Genomic DNA, 20856 nt, shown 5'->3' on the forward strand with positions numbered 1-20856 from the left:
GTTTAACGCACTGTATTCCCTTTGTTGCAATAAATGGTTACTTTGACGTGAGTGTTCCTGACTGAACTATCTCAATGTGTAGTAATGCTTCAGTCTTGTACACTCCATACACTGTGTTGCAGTTCACCCTGCCACTAACGGCACATAACACTACAATACACCATCACACAATAGCCAGGTAGCATGTTCATTAATTAGTTTGGTGGGTGCACACACTAAACCTATATTCAACATTATTCCTGTGCTGTTTTCCCCATAAATCAAAATGATACCATAAATAAAATCACAACACAAAGGTTACAAGTCATTTCCTCATGGCTATTTTACTTTATTGTTGTACCACCATACAGCATTCATAATCTGATAGTGTCGAAAATAGCCTACGTACATACCATATTTTTTAATGGTAGTCCATAAATGTAACACGCCATTGTTTTCATAAAGGAACCTCCCTGCATACATGTGTCTGACAATTAGATACTGACAAACTCACTTTATATACAGGTATATACCCATTAAAATGTCCATCCTTGGCAGATGGTTTCCTTGCTTCAGGTAACAACTGATTATGGACACAGTCCTGCTGCCTTGTTGTATTCAAAGACGTCTATGGTCTCTGGGCTGTGAAGGGATGCAGTAGCAGCCAGGTATGTGTAGGACTCCAATAGCTTTATGATGGAGGAGAATGTAGGCCGGTCCTTGAAGCTCCACATCCAACAGTATTTCATCAAGTCATATCTACAGTATGAGCATATACAACAGCAATATGGCATTTGTCAGAATGTCAGTTAAAAGGTGATAGAATAAAACGAAACTTCTCACATGTACTACAGACTAGCCCATATCTAAAGAACAATATCAGTTTTGTTTTTCATATAAGTGATACGTGGCTTGCAGAGTTAGTTCAGTCAGATGTACTCGAGGGGTTTTATGCTACAGTATGCTCATGGGCGCATACATGCGTATTACAATGGTACTACCGCACTACACTACATGCTACATGCCATTCGCTGAAGTGACTGCCAGCTGACCAATTGCCGGGTTATTTAAGCTCACTTCAGTCTCTGTTCTTCCTGCTGTCATTTTGTCCCTGGACTGTTAGTATGCGCCTGTTTGCTCCCACCACCTCCCCAGCACCAATCTGCTATTTGTTTGTTTCCCATGGGTTTTTTTTATTGTATCTCTATCTCCCTGCTCTTAATGTTTTATGGTGGTGGTTATTTGTGCTGAGCAGGGAGAAAACGTAGCAGAGCCGAACACCAAGATAAATGTTACATGCACTCTTGTATTCATTCTTAATAAATATCGGTTAAATCTATTCGTGAGTTATCTGACTGAACTATAATGGAAATTTAAATTTGAAACTTGAAAAGTGGAATTGCACAGTGATGACATGAGTGGATGAGTGGAGGAAGCTGTTAGTCGTACATACTGTAATGATAGCTATTTTTATAGTTTGCTCGCTCACCACTGTGTTAGCATAATTAATCACGTACTGTGTATATACAGTAGTTCATACAATGTTCACTTACAGGGGAGCTCCACAGGTCTCAGGTCTTTTCATTCGATAGTGTTTCTGTAGTTGTGGAAATACAGACACAGGCTCCAGCTCAGGATATGGAGGAGCACCTTAGATTACAAGATAAAAAAACATACACTAAATTATGTTTTATCTGAACATTCACAAATCCAAACCCTGATTTTTTTCTTTTTACTTTGAGGCGGTAAGAATACCCAGAATGTACTAGGTAGATATTGAATTACGGTATACATCATATAATATTATTGATTACAGACAGTAGAAACTGGTGCATTTACCTAAGGTGGTGAGTTCATACAGTAAGATTCCATATGACCATCTAGGAAGAACAAATAATAGTTGATTGAAGTTGATTTACGACATGTGCACAAAGTATCAAACTGTCAAAGACTAATAAACATGTAAGTACATCCAATATAAAATAATAATAATAATAATAATAAAACTTTATTTGTATAGCACCTTTCATGACATGAAATGCAGCTCAAAGTGCTTTACAGAGCAAAAAGAAAAGAAAAGCAAGGCATAAACATAAAAAAAAAACAAGAGCAGTAATGCAATACAGTGAGGACATGAATAACAAAAAAAGATCAAATTAAAAGAGTACATTGTGTGACTGTTAAACTGTTAACCCATTTTAGGCTGGAACCCATTTTGGTGTTAGCATCATGTCGTGCTTTACCTATTAAATAGCAGATCTACAAGCTCATTACGAGTGGCGCGAGCTTGTAGGTCTGCTATTTTTTGAAAAATCGAAGAACGATTTTTAGAATATGATCTCAGGTCAGACTGGGTTAATCAGACCAGTGTGTGTCCTGTCCAGTGGAAACCTCGTGTGAATCTGATCTCAGGTCAGAATGGGTTCAAGTCAAACTCACACATCACTCCGGCTTGTAGTGGGCTGTCTCATAATTCTCTCGGGGGCCTGCCATTTCAGAGGCACGTCTGCTGCCCTCTTCCTTAACTCCAGATCCTGCTGCCGGCGTCCCGCAAATGCCACACCCAACCCAGACACCCTGGCAGTGAGCCCTGGACCAATCAGGATGCTCCTGGCGGCGACGTCACCGTGCACCAGCCTGTGCTCTGACATCAGGTAATCCTGAGGTCGGAACCGATTAGGCCCCCGAAAACATTTAGAGCACAGACAGACCTGTACAGTACATCTAATCCACAAACATTATCCACACGCATGGGTCTGCTCTTGTTGTAATGATTTGGTGCCTGTGATAACTATTGTCTGCCTTTTTAATATGTATTTATGTACTGTATGGATGTATTTCCTGATTGGGAGTCTATCGAAATTCGAAAGCCACTTATAATAGTGTTGTGCCTGAGCTGTTTTTCTTTTCTTTTCTTTCTTTTCTTTCGTTGTTTGTTATTATGTTCTTGTTGTGTAATGTCTGTTTGTCTTAAAAAAAAACCCAATAAATATACTTTATAAAAAATAAAATAAAATCCACATAAGGTTTTGAAATAAGCAGTATTCAAAGTATTGTGTTACTAGTGGTACAAAGTAAAAAAGTCAAATTAATTTGTTCAATTGGTTACATTTATGCAAGTTAAATTTATATTTTGCTGTATGCCAGCCCACCACCAACTAGCCACCAACAGATACTCTATGGCCAGCTTGGTCTGCTGGGGGCCAGAAAAAGCAGTACAGTACAGGGACCAGTGGCGTTTCCAGGAATTACATTTTGGGCAGGCAAGATGTTTTAATTGTTGTCCCCCCCGCGCACAATCAGTAGCACTAAAGGTTTTCAAAGAGATATACCTGCCAGACACAGGACACAAAGGCTGAAAGGCAGGCATTTGCATTCCAATGGGTGATTGCTCTATCTATACGCACAATGTCCGCTGTCCACTAATAGTTCTCAGGTCTTGTTTTTGTCCTGGTGTATGGATTTTGGCCAGGCAGAAATGGATTTGGACAGGCAGTCCGTCCGCCTGTCCTCGCCTTATTGTAGATACGCCACTGACAGGGACCACATTAACCCATTCTGAACGGGCACCCATTTTGGTGTCAGCATCATGTCGTGCTTTAGCTATTGAAAAATAGCAGATCTACAAGCTCATATCGCGCCACCGAGTGGCGCGATACGAGCTTGTAGGTCTGCTATTTTTGAAAAATCGAAGAGCGACTGACATTTTTAGAATCTGATCTCAGGTCAGAATGGGTTCATCAGACCAGTGTGTGTCCGGCGGAAACCTCGTATGAATCTGATCTCAGGTCAGAATGGGTCAAAACCCTCCTGAAGTGTGACATCAAACCACCAGCTCTTCTCTACCTGTCACCAGGGAATCACTCGTCTTCAGGAAAAGTTCATAGAGGGGAGAGTACAGCTTAAGGACTTAAAATTCCTCTGTGCCTCACATCACTGAGAAACTCACCGGGGCGTGCATATACCGACCAAGTTGTGAGGAAGGCTATCTCAGGTGACTGAGCAAATAAATGTAATCTTACAGTATGTACCCGTATACAAGAGCAAGATGTAACAAAACAGAAACCTTGAAATTCACAATGTCAATATGACATTTTAAATATGATGTCCATCCACTTTGAACCCATGCTGTTATTAGACCCTGTCTTGTTATTGGTCAAAATGTTATATGTATAGTAAGGAATTGGTCTCCCATAGTTACAGTACTCACCAGCCCAGCTGCTACCTGTCTGGCCACCAGAAACACAGACCTCTCACTGAAGTGCTGCAGTTGATTCCCAATATCCAGATCCTTCTGCAAGAAGAGAGGATTTTTTTTCTTTTCCTTTCTTTTTAAGAATCTGCACACTATTAAAAAGGGGAAAAAAACAATACTAATACTACTCTGTATATACACTTGGATTTCAAACAGCACAGTTTACAATTTAGGCATTTAGTAGACACTCTTACACAGCATCATACAAGTTCAAGAACAGAGTAGGCCTAATGCATTTTTCCATACAATCTTTAAAAAAATCCCAGATAGATAGACCCAGACCATATAGCCTACTGGGAAATGCTATTACATTTCTGATTGTCCAGAGGAAATGCAGTAGGTTCCCAGGACTGTAGGCCTCTAAGACCAGGAACATGGGCACCCGCTGAGTCTGACAGCACAGCATCCGCACCACATTCTCATGTTTACACACAGTAGCGTGGAAGAGGACCCACTCCACAAACTCAGTGGCCTCTGGCTGGTTAGGGCCATCTTTACAGGAGGAGATTACAGAAGGGATGAAAGTCATTAGTCTCCAAGTTAAGTTGTGCCTCCTCGCAAATTCAACGATACAAAGATTCAGTGAAACATTTATCACTCACAAATGCCATGATAATTCACCTATAGCCACGTGACCTATACTGTATGTCAAAATCCATACCTCGGACTGACTTTACCACCACAGGAATGGAGGATCCCTCTCTCTTAAGCAGGCCATTACAGATGGGACCATAGCGGCCCGTCTGCCAGAACTCCAGCCCCTCTAGAGCACACTCTCCCTGGGTCTCCCACAGATGCAGAGCCTCTTTGGTCCCTAGAGGGATCCTAGATAATGCTGTGTGGGAGACAGGCACCTCCTGGCCTGTCAAGAACAATTGTACATGAAAGATTATCACAGGGCAAAGATAAGTGAACAGTTTACATTACCATGATGTCAAGCTAATTTAATCAACACGATGCTCACACAATGTACGGTAAACATATATATGAATACACGCTAATCACGCGCTCAAGCACTGATGTAAGTGAAAATATCCCTTTAACACTGCTAATACTATAACACCCTTAAACCCACTAATAACATCTTAATACTTTTTAAACACTTTTAACAAAACACTATCAATACTTACATTCTTAGTGAGCCCAGTGCCCATGTGCTGTTTCTTAGGAACAGTATTTTCTAGTTTTGTTTTTGATTGATTGATTGAAATATTTATTAACAGTTTGCAGAATTTACAGTACATTTCAAGCACAAACTCAATACAAAGACTGTTAACTGTGAGTGGACGACCCAATTAAGCATTACACTTGTTTACAACAGGGTCCACATTGTTCAATTCATCAAAACATTTAGAGACATACAAATAGACATTTCTATGTAGCTAAAGAACAGAACAGGAATTCATCATATAGGAAGCAAAAAGGGAAAAGATACATATACAGTGAGGGGAGATGGGGGGGGGGGGGGGGGTTGGGGGATTCAGATTTTACAGAGGCCAGTTTCGAATTGCAGCCATCCGTAGGTGCCCTTTGAGAGCGGTTTTGAAGGAGTCAAGGGATTCACATGTCTTAATGACTGTTGGTCACTTGTTTGTCAATGTTCTTACCATTGCGGCTAGCAGCCAGAGCCAGGGGCCATCTCCTTTCTCCTGTCAGTCTCCTCCTGAGCAGACTGCACAAGATGAGAGCCACCACAGCCACTGTACTGAGAGTCAGTAAAGAAGGGATGATAATCACAGCAAGATGTCCTGATGCCTCCTCATCTGAATGAGAAGGGAGTCATATCAAAACTGATATGAAATACGTAACCCAAGTATGAATGTATATATGTATATTATGTAACGCCCGGGATTCGAACGCCCGGGATTCGAACACACACGCACGCACGCACACACACACACACGCACACACACACACACACACACACACACACACACACACACACACACACACACACACACACACACACACACACACACACACACACACACACACACACACACACACACACACACACACACACACACACACACACACACACATTATGCAACAAGATTAATGTTTATGGTAGCTATACTCACAACACATGGGGTCCGAGGTCTTATTGCTACAGCTATTTGGCACATTCAAATCCATGTGGACATATGGTGTTAAAAACTTTTCTAAAGACTGAAAGAGATCAAATCAGTTGGCATAATTATAGCCTACCAAAGTATATTCACAATCACAGGCTTAGCCAAATATTAAAAAGGTATCATACCACTGGTCATCTAATAGATTTAAACTGACCATACTGTACCTGTCATAATGTTCCATAATTACGCCCCATTATTTTCCGACCTTAAATGATGCTCTGAAATGGTACAGCTTGTGGGCGTAGACCGTAGAGGCAAAGACGTTATAATTCAAATCAAAAGGCTATATTTTCAGGTGAATTCAAAAACTTGAGCATACTATATTTATGTGCAAGCCCGATGACCGGTGACTTGCAAAGTTGACTGAATGTTAATCATTAACGGAGCAGCAGCAGTAGTAGACTAGTGTTTACTGTAGTGCCTCTCCAGAACACACTGTGCTTAGATTCACATTTTTCAATTAGCCTGATTGATGCATTGCACACAGGGGATGTGACTGACTGGTACAGTGCATGGTGTATCCGACTGCAACATTTAGTTGCAAGTTCTTGCAGCACACCACACAAATAAATACATTATAATTTGTCACAAATATACTGTAGGCGCAAACTGTACAATTTATGCGACTGCAATTTGTCCTGAGCGTTTCAACCACAAGGTGTCACCGTTCCGCCAGGAATCGCATGTTTGTGAATTGGCAAGAGCTCTCATGAAACATGTTTCTATCCACTCGTATTTTTGTACAGCAGAATTCGCTGGACGAAAACATGGTGTGCATATAAAATTGCCTTATGTTACAAACTTGCAAAGTTGTGTGCTCTTCCCATTTTGTTTTGGGTAAGGTACCGTAAAACACTAGAGTGGGCACTTAACATCACATCAAGTAAAACACATGAGAGCTCCGCCTGGCTTACTCTCCAAGGAAAGCAACACTTCCATTGAGATCCTGCAGTCACAAGACCCGCCCTTATCGCCCTGCCGTTCCCCATTGGTCTATTGTCAGCGTTTCAGCGACATCCCAACATCTGATTGGACAACAGCCCGTGCAATCAGGAAATAAACACGGAAAATGATTAGAAAAAAGAAAAGAAAAAAAAAAGAAAAAAGTTATTGAGTATTGCCTAATCGGATCAGACTGCTTATGCTCGCAGCTGCGTAGTTTTCAGAGAATTCCTCACTTGTGCTTCTGGAAAGGAGAGACCACATGGGACGGCAATATAGTGAGCGGCGGTCGAAGGCTTTGATACAGCGAGCATATTAACATAACAGGCCAAGCCGGCGGTGGTAAAAAGCAGGGCCAAGTATGTTTTCGCGTTTCTAGGGAATGCCTTTGCTGATGTCATCTCTCGGAGGAGGAGGAGGAGGAGGAGGGCAGAACAGAACAGGTGCGCGGAGCGAAGTACCACCGATAGTGGCTGGTGAATTTACGCAACGGTTGATCATTGAGGAGCTGGTTTTTACTATTTTGGCTTTTTTGTCTACATGTGTTGCCATGGACATCTGTGTTGACTGGCGAGCTTGCAGAGCGGGCACGCTTTCGGGAGCACATAAATAATCTACTACTGTATACAGTTCACCCAGAAGATCGGGATTCATTCACTCTGTGAGGTAGTTTTTTTTTTTGCTTTGGAAAGTCACGGGCTGTTATCGTTCCATACATAATCTTGCGCACAAGGACGCATGGACTGTTGCGGGACTGACCACTCCAGCAGCATCCCCACAGATCTCTCACTCTATGCGACACAACGCCGGCTGACGCAGGGCTGGCATCCCAATTACACACAGGTGATGCCTGAATAATTCAATGGAAGGATTACTCATCAAAAAGCCACTTTATTATTAAAGGGCTGCCCCTGAGATGGGATACAACAACAACAAGAACGCGGATCTCCTGAAACTCCACTGTCTGCAATGATTTTACTGCGCACCATTTCGTGTTAGGATTAAAATAATCTGGTCAAAAAGACTATAGTTTTCGGACTCCCCCCTCTCTGGGTTTTACAAGAATAGCGAATAATGTCCAAAACACTGAAAAAGAAGAAACACTGGTCTAGCAAGGTACAGGAATGCACCGTGTCGTGGGGAAGCGCCGGGGAGTTGGGCACCGTGGTGGAGGTCCAGGGCGGTGCTGAACTGGGAGAGTTCCCGTACCTTGGCCAGGTCCTTTCGGAAGCGATGGTTTGCCACGCTGGGAGGTTTCCCTGCAGCGGGGACGTCCTTCTGGAGGTGAACGGCACGCCGGTCAGCGGACTGACCAACCGAGACACCCTGGCTGTCATCCGACACTTTCGGGAACCCGTCCGGCTGAAGTCTGTGAAACCAGGTGTGTGTTCGAGTACTCTTCCACCACAGTCCATCCACCACCACCACCACCACCATCACTCACACACACACACACACACACACACACACACACACACACACACACACACACACACACACACACACACACACACACACACACACACACACACACACACACACACACGTTGGGGGGGGGGGGGGGGGTAGATATTGGAGTGCTCTGAGTAACAAATGATACCATGTTTTGTTTTGTTTCTATTCAGTGTCAAATATATATTGTAACAAAGTTCAGTAGTAAGGGTGTGTGCTCCATGTGTTGCATACACAATTCACAAAGAGCGTGTAGTAGTGTGCACAGGTCTTTACAATACAGTCACATTTACATTTCACTGCTTCCTCCTTCTGTTATAAACAAGAACAAAAACTTTTATATATTCAAGAGGTCAGCGTTTTGTACCAAACTTGGCAGTACCTTGCAGAAATGGTACTGTAGATGTGTACAAAATTTGCATTTGGTACACGTCAGACACAATTCATCTGCAATTTGCAAACGACGCCTATAACTTTTGCTGACCTATTCATTCCTTCTATTCAGTTCGCTGTCTAACAATCTTTACTGAAGAGTAAAGACCCAAGGGGAGGTACTACTAATGTAATAAACCTTGGAGAATGGAGATGGTCTTGTTTAGCTCCACATAAAGGCCTGTGTGTTTCATTGTGTTACATTTCTATAGCTTTCGACTATGTTTCTTTCGTCGGAATCCAGTTGAGTTGTATTTCAGTGACGGCAGGCAGGACATTGAAACTGTGGAGACTGGACTGTAGCCATAGTTCCTCGGGTTCTCACTGTGTGGTTTTTTATCTCTGTCCCCTTCCTCCATGATTAATTCACACAACATCCATCATTAATGCTCCTCCTCACCTAGATTAGGTGGCTGGGTGGGAGGAGGATCGGATGTTAGCCGACCGATGTTGATGAAAAACCTGAGTTGTCATGAGAGAACAATGCTGAGGGGTTAAGGGAAGGGTTACGGTTTGCGTTCAGGTTAACCACACCACAAACCCAGCATCCATATTCTCGTGACGATGCATGAATATTCTAATGAAGATTTCTCTCCATGAGTCGCGTTGCGACACATTGTGAGCTTGTATTGTATTGGCTATTGTTAATGAAGATATTTAGTGGGAATAATACAGGTATAGGACCGATGGGAATACGGTCAACTAGATTTGGGCCCATAGTGCTCAAAAGCTGGTGACATACTTTAATTTACTTCTAGATGTCTTGGACTTCTGTTTGCATAGCAAAATCATTATCCCTGAAATTAAAGCAATTTACATTATTTCAGCATATTAATGCCCTAAATCACACATTTCTGTCCCTTTTTCTCACCATAAACCTTCTCTTTATCTTCTTTCCATTAAACCCTTCTGCATTTGAGGTCACTGAATCATGCATTTTCATCATAACTCCTGGTCTCTGGTGTTTCCTAGACTTCACTTCACCATTCCCTGCTCAACTCTCCTCATTCTCACTTTCTGTTTTCCGGTCTGTTGTGTTCTTAATATCCTCCCTTTTTACTTTCTCACCGCTCCTCGCTACACTATACTACTACGTTTCACTTACTTAAAGTTTACTGTGGCATTGTGAGTCTAAATGTAAAATATCCATTAACGTTTGTGCATTTTGAGCTGCTGATTTAAAGACGCTTACAATTCCCAAATGAGCAATCTGGGATGGCCCACGTCCTTTTAACTAGTACACTACATTACTTTGCCATGGAAATTAAGCCAAATCGAATTGAGCCAGTGTAACTAAGGCCACTCCACACCACCTCCGGCATATCCAAAAGAGCAAAAAGAAATATGTCCGGGCGGACTCCAGAGTGCATATCTGGCTCCAGACCAGATCGTGTACTCAGGATGCTGTGCCCAACTGCCTAGAGGGGGGAACTACACTAGGTAATAGACAGACATGTCAGTAACCTTGAACAGAAGCCCTGAGGTGGAATACTTAGTGATATTAGACAGTAGACAGTCACACCTATTGTTGTTTAGAGTCTTGTAAGAGATGCTCATTGATTAATGCTGTTTTTGCTGACTTTGGACTGCTTGTGTTCCTGTCATTGGGCTTAATGGATGGTCCATTTAGTACTCCTTTCCAGCCATAAAGCTTCACACAGACAGACCAAAAAAAATCGAAGGGCTATGGTGGCATAGAGCTGTCCATCTATCTGAGAATTCCATTTTAGTGTGAACAGTGCATTCTAAAATATTTCTGTTATTTTTCCCCACCCCAAAAAGCCTCGGCCAGAATGATGAATCAATATTGGCGTTATAACTGTTATTATCAATGCGACAATCCCCTTACAACTTAAGATTTAATGATCATCATAGATTAAGTAGACAGACTTATAGGATATGTAATATATGTACAGTATATCTTGTGGCCTTGTGGTTAGTGTCCACCCTGAGACTGGGAGGTTGGGGTTCAATCCCTGACCCAAGTCATTCCAAAAACTATAAAAATGGTACCTCAACAATGCCCCCCTGCTTGGCATTCAGCAGTGTCAAGGGTTGGATTGGGGGTAAGTCCCTGTGACACACTACACCGTGTCCACTGTCCAGGGAGTGTGCTTGTACATCATGCCCAGGGGGTGTACTTGCTTCACGCTACATAAACGGGTGATAATACTCTTGACCTATGGTCCACATGGCTTTAGAACCGTCGGTTCGAAGGCATCTTGCTTATATTTCAAAGTAGATATAAAAAAAAAAAATGATTTAACAAGATCCCACCTAGCTCAACATTCGGATTTGCAGATAAAGAAATATCCTTTTTTATTATGTTGTTTGTGTGTGTGCGTGTGTGTGTGTGTCACTGCTATATGCTGTGGGGATGTGGCAGGGGTGGACAGTACAGTGAGAGATAGATGGACCGATTAAAGTCATAGTGACCATGTATGTATTGAGACACCATTACATGATTAGAAATGCAATATTCTAATTAATAACATAAATGATGTCATGCATTATAGTAAATATCTATACTTGTATACAGTAGTACAGATATTTAGATTTATCCACTTCTGTTATGCGGTGGCAAACTTTGGCACATTAATTTAAACTGAAGGTTCCAGTTAAAATGACATTGACAGGCCAAATTGTTGTCATCAAGGTCATGAAACCTGTCCAATTATTTCTCACACGCGTGCCTGCTTAATTCCCACAGATGGAAGAGGCAATAAAAGTGAATTGCCTTGACTCTTTAATTGGACAAAAGACGAGGGGAATCATGGATAACTGTATTTCATTCCAGGTGTCTCCACATGGGTCTACAGTATGTATCCACACTGAAAACTAAATTATTCAAAAGCGATTTTCATTTTGTGTTCTGGTCATGCCCTCAAATCCATATAAGCAACTCGGAGGAATTAATATAGGATATACAGTAGGTAGGAGATACAGTATATTATATACAGTAACTGCCAGAGATCCTGCACTGTGCCTGTCGTGTTCCTGCGATGGGGACACGCCGCAGATCCTGTAAAAGTATAAAAGCACTTTTTTATATTTTTTTTGTACCTCGAGAAGGATCTATGGCTAAACAGGCCGTTCCACACTCTGTTGCTCCTCTGCTAGCTGGTGGTGTGATAATGAGCTGAACACCTCACACTTCTCCATCTGAGGGAACCATTAAGCCAGTCAGTCTACCGTTAATGTATTTTTATCTTTGCCCTCACCGTGTAAAGACTGTAGAGTAGACACAGCTTTTATGACTATGAGCTGCTCAGAACCCACTGAGCGGTGCTGATGGGGTGTCTCTGGAACTGCAGCTTCTTTCCAGATGACGCAACAAAGAGCCTGTATATAGCTTTTGTTCTACTAACTACCTGTCTAATAACTTCTACCTTAAAGCAACCCACGTTCATATCTCAACCCCTGCCTGCAATAGGCCCAGAAGAACTTCATAGGAGAACTCCCTCCCTGCCCACGCAGTGCAACAAGAAACCACTACAAAAGACAACAGCTGCAATGAAAGCTATATTGCTCTTGTGTTCTCACTTAGTAAATTACCACAGTCTCATAAAAGCTGTAGTAAGTTTGCTGTGATGGCAGAAATGATGCATCCCCTCTCAATCCTGTCTTTTTCTTTGATATTTTTATGACTTCAGCAAAAATAAATGCATGTTCTATGTCTATGCCACTGTTTGAGACAACCAAATGAACTATGCTTCACTAGGAGAGCAAAGCCATGCTGAGCATCATTCAGTCAGCCGAGTGCATCAGCAGATCCAGGACATACGTATACGATGGACGTTGTGTCAGCAAAGCCCTATAGGCTTATCAAAGATCTTAAGCTAGCCATCCCAAACATGGACTGTTTTCAAATGCTACCAAGTGGCTTTGTAGCCATGCACAGAACCAAGGACAGGAGATTGTTATATCTTCTTCCCCTGGCCCTGTGCGTGCGTGCGACCGTGCATGCGTGCGTGTGCGCATTCCCGTTAATGTACCTGCACGTGTGTGTTTTTGCATACATGTGGTTATTGTGACGGTATTATCCCATTCTGACCGGGCACCCATTTTGGTGTTGGCATCATGTTGTGCTTTAGCTATTGAAAAATAGCAGATCTACAAGCTCATATCGCGCCACCGAGTGGCGCGATACGAGCTTGTAGGTCTGCTATTTTTTTTTAAATCGAAGAATTACTGACATTTTTAGAATCTGATCTCAGGTCAGAATGGGTTCGTCAGACCAGCGTGTGTCCAGTGGAAACCTCGTATGAATCTGATCTCAGGTCAGAATGGGTTATTCACCCATCATTCCCACCCACCGCTGGCTGCTCTCCAGGCTCATTTCACCCGCAAACCTGTCACACTCCTCCGCCCTCCATCCCTCCATCCTGCCAGTGTGTCAGTGGGGAGCGATGGAGAGCACGGGTGGCTGCGTGCACACAGAGGCCCCAGACGGCAGCAGCTGCCCTGAATACTAAAGTGACTTTTTTTTCTCCCCTCTCTTCCTCATCTTCCCATCAGTCCCCTACATCTCTTTGCGATCTCCTGAAGTGCAAACTCAATCCTGCTCACAGATGAGAAGCACATAGTGGGGCCTGTTATGCTCTCCTCCTGCTCCGTTGCTCATCACTCCACACACACAAAGAATTGACTTGTCCTGAGTGTCCTTCCATAATTCCCCCATCAATTCTACAGTACGTGCGCAGGCCACAAAATGGCACATTTCCCCCACGAGAAGCCATGTTGGAAATGTATACCCCCCAGAGAAGGTGTGACACAAGAACCATCCCATTGCCTTTTCTTCACCGTCGACGTTGTCGGGCAATGGAGTACTGAATGGGGGAATGCACACGCAGGTCCGACGCGCCAAAGGTCCGACATGAGAAACGGCGGTCGTCGGACATGCGCTGCTCCTGTGCGTGCGGTTATGGTTGGGTTAGGATTTGAGGTATTGGTTGTTGTTCTAATGACAGTCGGACCAATGGCCTGTACCTGTACTGAATGTCTTGTCAAAACCATGCCGCCTGGGTCATAAAGAAATGTTCCCGTTCAAAAATATCATTGACATTTTATGGTGTGGCAAAGAAGGGTTCAGCCGCCTAGAACAGGGGTCTGCAACAGGCGGCTCTAGAGCTGCATGCGGCTCTAGAGCACACCCCTAGTGGCTCCCTGTAGCATTAAAAGTAGCAATAAATTATTTTTCATTTATGGTTTCTGTAGGAGGCCAAACGTGACAAGCATTCTTAATATTTATTCTACACATTTTTACAAAATTGGAAAACTTAACTAAACTAAAATTTGCGTCATAGCATGCGACACACTCAGTGCCGTGCCAGCCAGGTGTCTATTATAAACAAACCGGTGGGTGTGTGAGGCTGCTGCCTGCTATGCTATGGCTTCTACAGGGAGAGAAATAAAGATAGCTGACGAAAAACAGAGGATTTAACAGTTCGTGGACAGAGGCTTTTGCCTTCACAGCCAATGCAGATTGACTGCCTGCATGTTTAATCTGCAGTGAGAAGCTATCAAACAACAAAAAAAGTAACGTTGAAAGACATTTCCAGGGAAAGCATGCTAAATTCTGCTAGTTTCGTTGCAACCCGGGAGATAATAAAGCTTGGCAAGCTGCATTATAATGCGTAATTTTCTTTGCGGCTCCAGATAGATTTTGAATATATTTTTGGTCGAAAATGGCTCTTTCAACATCTTGGGTTGCAGACCCCTGGCCTAGAACTATATATATATATATATACACACACACATTGCTCTAGTATCAGTAAAATTATGAATATGAATGATTCCTTTTTTTTATTATTGTTGAATAAATAAAAAAGGGTATAATGACGACATGGAGTGTAAAATGTACATTTTAAAAAGTTACAAAATATTTCAAAAAGTATAAAATAAAAACAAACGGAGGATGGATTCACACAGGCATACATACACTCTTCTAGATGGCTTGGCCAATACTGTGCTGCCCTGTAAAAAAAGGCAATGGGCAATTTATGGAATGGAAACATTTCTTTATGACCCAGGGGGCATGGCTTTGACCTCAGGACTTTAATACTCTAGTTGCTACATAGGCCCGGCATCAATAATGATGTATTCTCGATCTCATAGCTTTTATTAGAAAAGTGAAGCGCTGTGACTTGGCGGGCACCTTGACAAGGAACGCAGTCGAGATGAGCGTGCTCTGATTCACCAAACATGAATCATTCTCTACTGTACCAACGTTGCAGTCATACCTCTCGAGGAGCAACGGCCTCCTCCAACAGTGAAGCAATGCAAAGCCAACGCCGAATCAATGGGTCCCGGCCGGAATGGCAATTAACCTCCAATGTTGACCCAAGTTATGCTTGACTTAATCAGAATTGGCGGCTCAGAAGTTTGTGGTGCAAGTTCTTCTGGAATCACAGGAAGGATCAGTAGGCTATTGTCACCTGGGAAGCTTTTCCCCACCTGTCAGCCGTGACCACTGGCATTGCTATTGCTGTGTCAACTATGACCGTGGCCGTGAAAACTGTGCTTTCAGAGTGACCGGACCATCCTGATGAGTGTCAGGGGTCAGGGCACACTGACCACACTAGTGTGCAGATAAGCTTAAATGATCCCACTTTGTGCTGCTCTTGAGCGGCTGCCCAGACACGCTTAAATTTGAAAGCTGGAATTCAGATCGGGAGGAAGAGGATGAAGATGGGCTTTTGTGATGAGGTGCACAGGTGCAGAATGCAGATGTGGATAGTGGCAAAAACGGGATTGATTATTTGATAGTTGTGGCCCGTGAGGTGATTGAAACGACCCTTTTTTCCAGATGAATACATGGTACTGTATACTGTATACGTGCCATTCTCTGCAGAGAGCCTATTTGGTGACTCTGGTTCCCGTCTGTGTTCGAAACCTACCCTATGTGCAATAATGGAGACGCACAAGCTGGCACAGAACCACCACCTATGGGCATTTCCTTGAGAAACATGTTCTCTTTTAACCCATTCTGACCTGAGATCAGATTCATACGAGGTTTCCGCCGGACACACACTGGTCTGATGAACCCATTCTGACCTGAGATCAGATTCTAAAAATGTCAGTCGTTCTTCGAAAATCAGTCGATTCGAAAAAATAGCAGACCTACAAGCTCGTATCGCGCCACTCGGTGGCGCGATACAGTGATGTAACTAGGGTGCGTTTTGCGTCCAAAAACGCACTTTATAGTTTTGGGACGCAATAGACCATCAACCTGTGCGTCCATGGGATGCACTACTGTACTCCCACTGAAAAGAAATCGCGGGGGGAAAAAATGCGGTAAAACAATAATCTACGGAAACGATCATTTTGTATGCCCACATCCGACCTCATCCTATGTTATAAAAAATAAAATCCATGTAGAAATCGTTGTAGAACCACTAATTTGTTGTAACTACATTGTCAACACAGCGCGCCGCCATGTTGCTCAGGCGAGCTCTGACCGGGGAGCGGAGCGCTCCGAGCGCAGCCTCTAGAGTAGACTAGAGCCGTTTAGAGAGAGAGTGACGACAATTGAGTGATCAGTGACGCTTGCAGCCCGTTGCAGCCCCACGAATAAGCAGTGAACGGAGATGTCGCAACTCTCTCAACTAAACCGCGCTGCCTCCGACAGAAATATTTAGGGGAACATGTTTTAGCGTGACAAGCAGACCCGATTCACAAACAGACAATGAGTCACTTTAAATGAGCTGTGCTGCAGTGCATTAAATGCACCATACTTAAGCTCACTGATTGCACCACATTATTATTATTATTTATATATTTTACATTATTTTGCTGCCATTATATTATTTACTGTTCTGCATACGTTGCACTGTTGTGTTGTTCTGTTTGCATACTTTGCACTGTTGTTGCAAACATCTTTGCAAATATTAAAGTTTTCAGATTTGGAATTGTATTCACTTCTTTCATACATTTCTACATGAATATAACCACATTATAACAATCAAAAATGAAATGATAGTTTAATGCTGCAATTTGTAAAAATGACAAAATGTGACTGACAAAACGTCGCTGAAGTGGGACTCATCAAATGTCCCTGGGACTCATCTACAAGACCATCCCTGCATCCTGGGACTCATTACATTGGAAACCTAATTACATCACTGCGATATGAGCTTGTAGATCTGCTATTTTTCAATAGCTAAAGCATAACATGATGCCAACACCAAAATGGGTGCCCGTTCAGAATGGGTTAATATGAGGCAGGAGAAAGAGGAGGAGGCACAGAATATAGTGATGGAAAATGGAAGGAAGTGCGAAGGATAGGTAGATGAGGTGAGGGGAGAGAGAGAGAAGATGTGGAGGTAATAATAGAATCGGTTCCAGGGCTGACAGCAGCTACACAACCATTAATCAATATGATAGTATCCATGCTCCCAGTGGGGGCAGCTCAAATCAACAAACTCTTATTATTCCCGACGTAGCGCGGGCGGATGAGAAGAGTTGGCTTCTCTAATCTCTAATATCTGCAAATAACCTGCCCGCAGCTGTGTGTGTGTGTGTGTGTGTGTGTGTGTGTGTGTGTGTGTGTGTGTGCATGTGTGTGCATAACAATGAGAAATTAGGGCACATTGCAGCTTGTTCACCACCACTTCCAGTGGCTTTTTGAGGGGCAGCGCAATCACAGGACAGGCCACTACGCACTCCCCTCTGCAGGCTGCTCGATGCTTGCCGCCTTTATTTTGCTCACATGGCCACAGATGTCGCTTGCCATCTCTCTCTCTCTCTCTCCACTCCAGTCGGCGTATGTATAAGTTGGAGAGAGAGAGCTCCTTTGTTTTCTTTGATTGATTTCGTATCCATTTCGCCGGTGCTCATGGTTTGCACAGTGGAGATTGTGGGCCATTTGCACGTTTTGTTTGCGTGTGTGCTGTGCGGGCGGGGGTGGTGGTGTCACTGGCGTGTATATCTTTGTTCTTCCAGCCATGCTCTGTGTGTAATCTATGGGTAATAAAGCCATCTCAGGGTTCAGTCTCGGCGCAATCAAGATTTGGCCCGGTGCCCATTCTGATGGGGCCCTTCGTCAGTGCTATCTCCTACAATTGTGCCCACTCACAATTAGGGATGCACCGATCCGGCTTTTTGGCATTCGATACCGATTTCGATACATGGGGGTCCAGGATCTGCCGATAGAGTACCGATCCGATACCCCCCACAAAGAAACGTAATAACCTATTAAGCTGTATGCCTCACTGTGTGGAGTCTGGAATCATTATTTTGTGTAAGGCAACATCAAGGCTTGACTTAAACATTACTTTCCCAACTTTGTAAAACAAAATGTAACAAACACAGATATAAATGCACTGAATTATTTATTAAATAACTGTGCAACAATTAGACCAGGTTAATGTGTGCGCAGGCTAGCCTGGCTGCATTCCACATGTTATACTGTCAATACTACACTGCTGTGTCACAGAGGTAATTACTGTAATTACACATAATTATCGGATCGGATCGGATAATGGATCGGCCACCGATCCGATACCCGATCTAGAATTTTAGCCTGGATCGGCGCCGATCTCCGATACGAGTATCGGTGCATCCCTACTCACAATAACAGAAGGAATAGTGGAAAAGAAAAACAAGATAAAATCTATGACAACATCTATCAAACGGATGTAAAAAAAAAACCCCACCAACCCTCACACAGTCCGCTCAGCTCCTGCTGTGGTCCCGTCTACTACGGTCAGTTTTGGTTTACGTGTTGGCGTTTCTGCCAAGCCTTCTAGAAACTACTTTTAAACATAGTCATTGTAATTACTTTCCTTTTGAGCAATGTGCATTGATATTCTGCTTTTACAATAATATTGATTCAGTATAAGCACATACAGTGTGTGCACCCTTGGGAAGATGTGATATCACTATTAAACTGTACGATCCATCATAGTTACAGGGTGAAGTCGGGTTAATGCTGCTGCTGGCTGAATTGAGTTTTTATCATCAGTCTGACTTAACCCATTCTGAACGGGCACCCATTTTGGTGTCAGCATCATGTTATGCTTTAGCTATTTAAAAATAGCAGATCTACAAGCTCATATCGCGCCACCGAGTGGCGCGATACGAGCTTGTAGGTCTGCTATTTTTGAAAAATCGAAGAGCGACTGACATTTCTAGAATCTGATCTCCGGTCAGAATGGGTTCATCAGACCAGTGTGTGTCCGGCGGAAACCTCGTATGAATCTGATCTCAGGTCAGAATGGGTTAAGTGGTATACAGGTTAATGTTGTGTGTGTGTGTGTGTGTGTGTATATAAATGGTCAGAAGATTGCCCCAGCCAGGACTATCTGGAGGCAGAGCTGTCAAATGCAGATTGAAAATAAATCCTCCCTAGGTCACTGGTCACTGCTGGTGACAGTCTGGAGGAGATGTAATTGTCCCTAGGTGGAAGATGGGGTTTAGCGTTTAGCCACATCTTTGTGTGCGTGTGTGTGTGTGTGGCGTGTGTGTGTGTGTGTGTGTGCGTGTGTGTGTGTGTACGCGCAGAGACGTCATGCTTAGTGGAGATGAGCCTCTTTTGAATGTCCTCATTAGAATTCATGGATGTTAGGATCTGTGCCCGGACAATTTGGTGCGCTTTACTCGTTAGCTCTCCTAACAGGTTATTGATCGGCTGCAATCTCAGGCCCGTTAAGTCTGAGCACAGCTTTCCGGAGCTGCTTGGTTGGGCCCAAAGACCTTGATCTTTGTGGAGAGAGGAAAGGACACAGAGGACATCTCGTTTTCACTCACTCACTCACTCAACGGCCACATACCGTATCGTACTCAATCAAGTTACACCTGGAATACCTTTTTGGTGCCCAGTGTCTTGCACAAAAAAAAAATCAGATCAACAAGCTCACACTGTGACGTGTTGTGAGGTTGTAGATGCGGCAGTCAAGTTTAAGTTCAAGTTCAATTTATCTTCTACTTTTTTTTTAACCCATTTTGGGGCGGGAACCCCCTTTGGTGTTTTAAACATGTTATAATTTAGCTATTGAAAAATAGCTTGTATGTCTGCTATTTCTCGTGAAAAAAATTCCGAGGTCAGGCCTAAATGGATTAAATGATAACTAGGATGCTTCTCCCTCATTAGTGTTGTGCTTGTGCCGTTGTGCGGGCACTAGACAGTACACACACTATGCTCGATGAGCCCATTCCTGCTCACTGACCGCGCTCATCCATTGTGACAGATCGTCCCCTCTGTATTCCTTTTATGTTTTGTTTCATCCTATTTTCCGCTAATAAGCTTGGCAGTCTCTAGTAGATGAACCGAAGGTTGTTTCTCCTCCTGAATAAGGAGCAGAGGTTTTGTGTAATCTGACGACGGCACGGCTGGCTGGCTTGTGTGTTTTTGTTGTCGTGGTTTTGTTGGCAAAGCAACACGCAACAACACACACACACACACACACACACACAAAACAAAACACACACCCCCTAGGCCCCCTAAGGCCTTGGCAACAGCTCCTGAGCGAATGAACTATGGAGGTCGTCATTAGTCACTGCTCGAAGCAGGCCGAGTGGTTTTGTGTCTCCTTGCAATGTTGACCCTGTGACGATGTGACTATCGGAGCGTCCATTAACAGATTGTTAGCAGCTGAGTGGAGCTTCAGTTCAGTCAAAGGATATTTATGCCATGCTAAAAATTACCTCAACCCTAACAAA

General features: G+C 43.3%; 2 protein-coding genes across 2 annotated transcripts in view; one reads left to right on the forward strand and one right to left on the reverse strand.

The window, feature by feature from the left end:
* Window positions 1-566: 566 nt before the first annotated feature.
* On the reverse strand, window positions 567-6550 carry LOC310861444 (tyrosine-protein kinase STYK1; the record flags this gene model as incomplete). Its single annotated transcript, XM_083768875.1, has 9 exons — window positions 567-738; window positions 1533-1629; window positions 1819-1859; window positions 2419-2639; window positions 4190-4273; window positions 4545-4726; window positions 4896-5096; window positions 5842-5939; window positions 6534-6550. 9 exons carry the CDS (start codon window positions 6548-6550, stop codon window positions 567-569), a joined length of 1113 nt encoding a protein of 370 aa, XP_083625001.1.
* Window positions 6551-7530: 980 nt separating this feature from the next.
* magi3a (membrane associated guanylate kinase, WW and PDZ domain containing 3a) overlaps window positions 7531-20856 on the forward strand; it is a 209401-nt gene continuing 196075 nt past the window's right edge. The window contains exon 1 of the mRNA XM_083769595.1: window positions 7531-8692. Within this exon, the coding sequence (XP_083625721.1) occupies window positions 8386-8692 (307 nt within the window). The 5' untranslated portion in view covers window positions 7531-8385. The remainder of the gene's footprint in view (window positions 8693-20856) is intronic.

The sequence above is a fragment of the Protomyctophum parallelum genome (genome assembly GCF_964188405.1).
Source record: "Protomyctophum parallelum genome assembly, chromosome: 7".
NCBI lineage: Eukaryota > Metazoa > Chordata > Actinopteri > Myctophiformes > Myctophidae > Protomyctophum > Protomyctophum parallelum.